At 42.3% G+C, this 2,500-nt stretch overlaps 1 protein-coding gene across 10 annotated transcripts in view; it reads left to right on the top strand.

Annotated features, from left to right (window-relative positions):
• LOC113822344 (uncharacterized) overlaps nucleotides 1-2,500 on the top strand; it is a 334,812-nt gene that overhangs the window by 289,514 nt on the left and 42,798 nt on the right. For all 10 annotated transcript variants that reach the window (XM_070140098.1, XM_070140095.1, XM_070140099.1 and 7 more), the window contains one exon: nucleotides 1,171-1,305. In XM_070140098.1, the coding sequence (XP_069996199.1) occupies nucleotides 1,171-1,305 (135 nt within the window). The remainder of the gene's footprint in view (nucleotides 1-1,170; nucleotides 1,306-2,500) is intronic.

Genomic DNA, 2,500 nt, shown 5'->3' with positions numbered 1-2,500 from the left:
CTCTCTCTCTCTCTCTCTCTCTCTCTCTCTCTCTCTCTCTCTCTCTCCCTCTCTCTCTCTCTCTCATCTCTCTCTCTCTTTCTCTCCCCCTCTCTCTCTCTCATGCACACACACACACACACTCTCTCTCTGTGACTCTATCTCTCTCTCTCTCTCTCTCTCTCTCTCTCTCTCTCTCTCTCTCTCTCTCTCTCTCTCTCTCTCTCTCTCTCTCTCTCTCTCTCTCTCTCTCTCATCTTGCTCCTCCTAATTCCTGTCTCCACCTCATCTTTCTCCAAACGTTCCTCCCTTTCCATCGCTATCCTCCCCTTCCTCCCCTGTCCATCTCCTCCTCCTGTTGCTCCCCTTTCTCCCCCTCCTCCTCTTCCTCCCCTATCCTCCCCTTTCTCCTCCTATTCCTCCCCTATCCTCCCCTTTCTCCTCTTCCTTCTCTTCCTCTCCTATCCTCCCCTTTCTCCTCCTCTTCCTCCCCTTTTTCCTCCTCCTCCTCTTCCTCCCCTATCCTCCTCTATCCTCCCCCTCCTATCCCTTTACACATCAACCTTCTCTCTCCCATTCCCTATATACGAAAATCCCACAAAGCGCCTTCCTCATTTGCATATCTATTCTCAGTTACACCTCGACCCGCCTCTTCCTTCTTTCACCTGTCTGTCCTTCTGCCTCCTTTTGGTTGCCAACACCTGTCTGGCCTTCCTTTCTGTTGCGCAGGAATCGCATAATGATGATGTAGTGATGGTAATGATAGTAATCATTGTTATGGTTATTGTTATTATAGTTGTTATTATTATTGTTATCATGCATATATTTATGAATATATATATATATATATATATATATATATATATATATATATATATATATATATATATATATATATAGAGAGAGAGAGAGAGAGAGAGGAGAGAGGGAGAGAGAGAGAGAGAGAGAGAGAGAGAGAGAGAGAGAGAGACAGAGAGAGAAACATATACACACAACACACACACACACACACACACACACACACACACACACACACACACACACACACACACACACACACACACACACACACACACACACACACACACACGCAAATATATATATATATATATATATATATATATATATATATATATATATATCTTGTGTGTGTATATATATGTATTGACCCCCCCCCCTCCACCCCCGCAGCCCGCCAGAAGAGCAGCGGCAAGTGCGAGGACGAGAACGGCGACTGCGAGCAGATCTGCGACCCGACCCCCACGGGGCGCCAGTGCCTCTGCTACAAGGGCTTCACGCTGCGGGAGGACGGCGCCTCCTGCCAGGGTAAGAGCGGTGGGAGGCTGAAGGATCCGCTGGGCAATGAGTCTTTGGTTTAGAGTCTTTGTGAGTCTTTGGTTTAGAGTCTTTGTGAGTCTTTGGTTTAGAGTCTTTGTGAGTCTTTGGTTTAGAGTCTTTGTGAGTCTTTGGTTTAGAGTCTTTGTGAGTCTTTGGTTTAGAGTCTTTGTGAGTCTTTGTGAGTCTTCGTTTATTCGTTGGTTTATTCCTTTTTCATTCGATTCCGAGCGGTTCTTCCTCGTGTATGTGTGTGTATGTTCATTCTCTTTTCGTTTAAATATTCATTCGTTTGAAACTGAAGGCTTCGGATGCGTTGGGGAATGAGTTTATGGTCTTTGTAAGTCTTCGTTCATCGGTTGGCTTATTCAATTTTTTAATTGGTTCGTTTATCCATTTCCCATTCGTTTCCGAGCGGTTCTTCCATGCATGGGTATTTGTTCCCTTCTTTATTAATATCTTCATTTTTAAGGCTGCGGATCTGTTGGGAAATGTCACTGGTTTGGAGCCGAGTTCATACTTCATTCATGGTTCTTTGTGAATTTGTTCATCGGTTAGTTTGTTCATATTCATTTATTTTCGAGTGGTTCTTCCTTGTGTGTGTTTTTTTTCCTTCCTTCTTCATTTCTATCTTCGTTCATGTATAACTCGAGGATACAGATCTCTAGGGGAATGAGTCACTGGTTTAGAGTTGAGGTCGTTCTTCATTCATCGTTCTTTGTGTCTTCGTCCATCAGTTAGTTTCTTCATTTATCATTTCATTCATTTATTTTCAAGCGGTTCTTCCATGTGTGTGTTTTTGTCATTCACCTCTTTATTCATGTATTTGTTTTCTTTCCTTCTTGTTTTATGTCTTAATTCGTGTAAAACTGGAGGCTTTGAATCAGTTTTGAAATAAGTAATGGTTAGAAGCAGAGTATACAAGACTATAATGGAAAGTGATATCTTCACTGCTATGTATCGAGTGGTTTTTAATCTAGCGCTGTATTGTTTTCATTCAGATTCATACTTAAAAAAAACTGGCTTAGTCTTCTTGCCTGAAATAACAATGGTATGGTTTGGTTTCTGTGCACTAATGGGATTTTTTTTACTGGGCATTGATGATTTTTGGGGTTATTTATGGGCTTGTTTGTTGGGCATCTAATGATACCATCTGTTGGGCAGTGATAAAACTCTCTGTTGGACA

Source organism: Penaeus vannamei, chromosome 26 (genome assembly GCF_042767895.1).
Source record: "Penaeus vannamei isolate JL-2024 chromosome 26, ASM4276789v1, whole genome shotgun sequence".
Lineage (NCBI taxonomy): Eukaryota > Metazoa > Arthropoda > Malacostraca > Decapoda > Penaeidae > Penaeus > Penaeus vannamei.
Note: the sequence above shows the minus strand (reverse complement) of the source record. Positions and strands in the feature narration are given on the sequence as shown.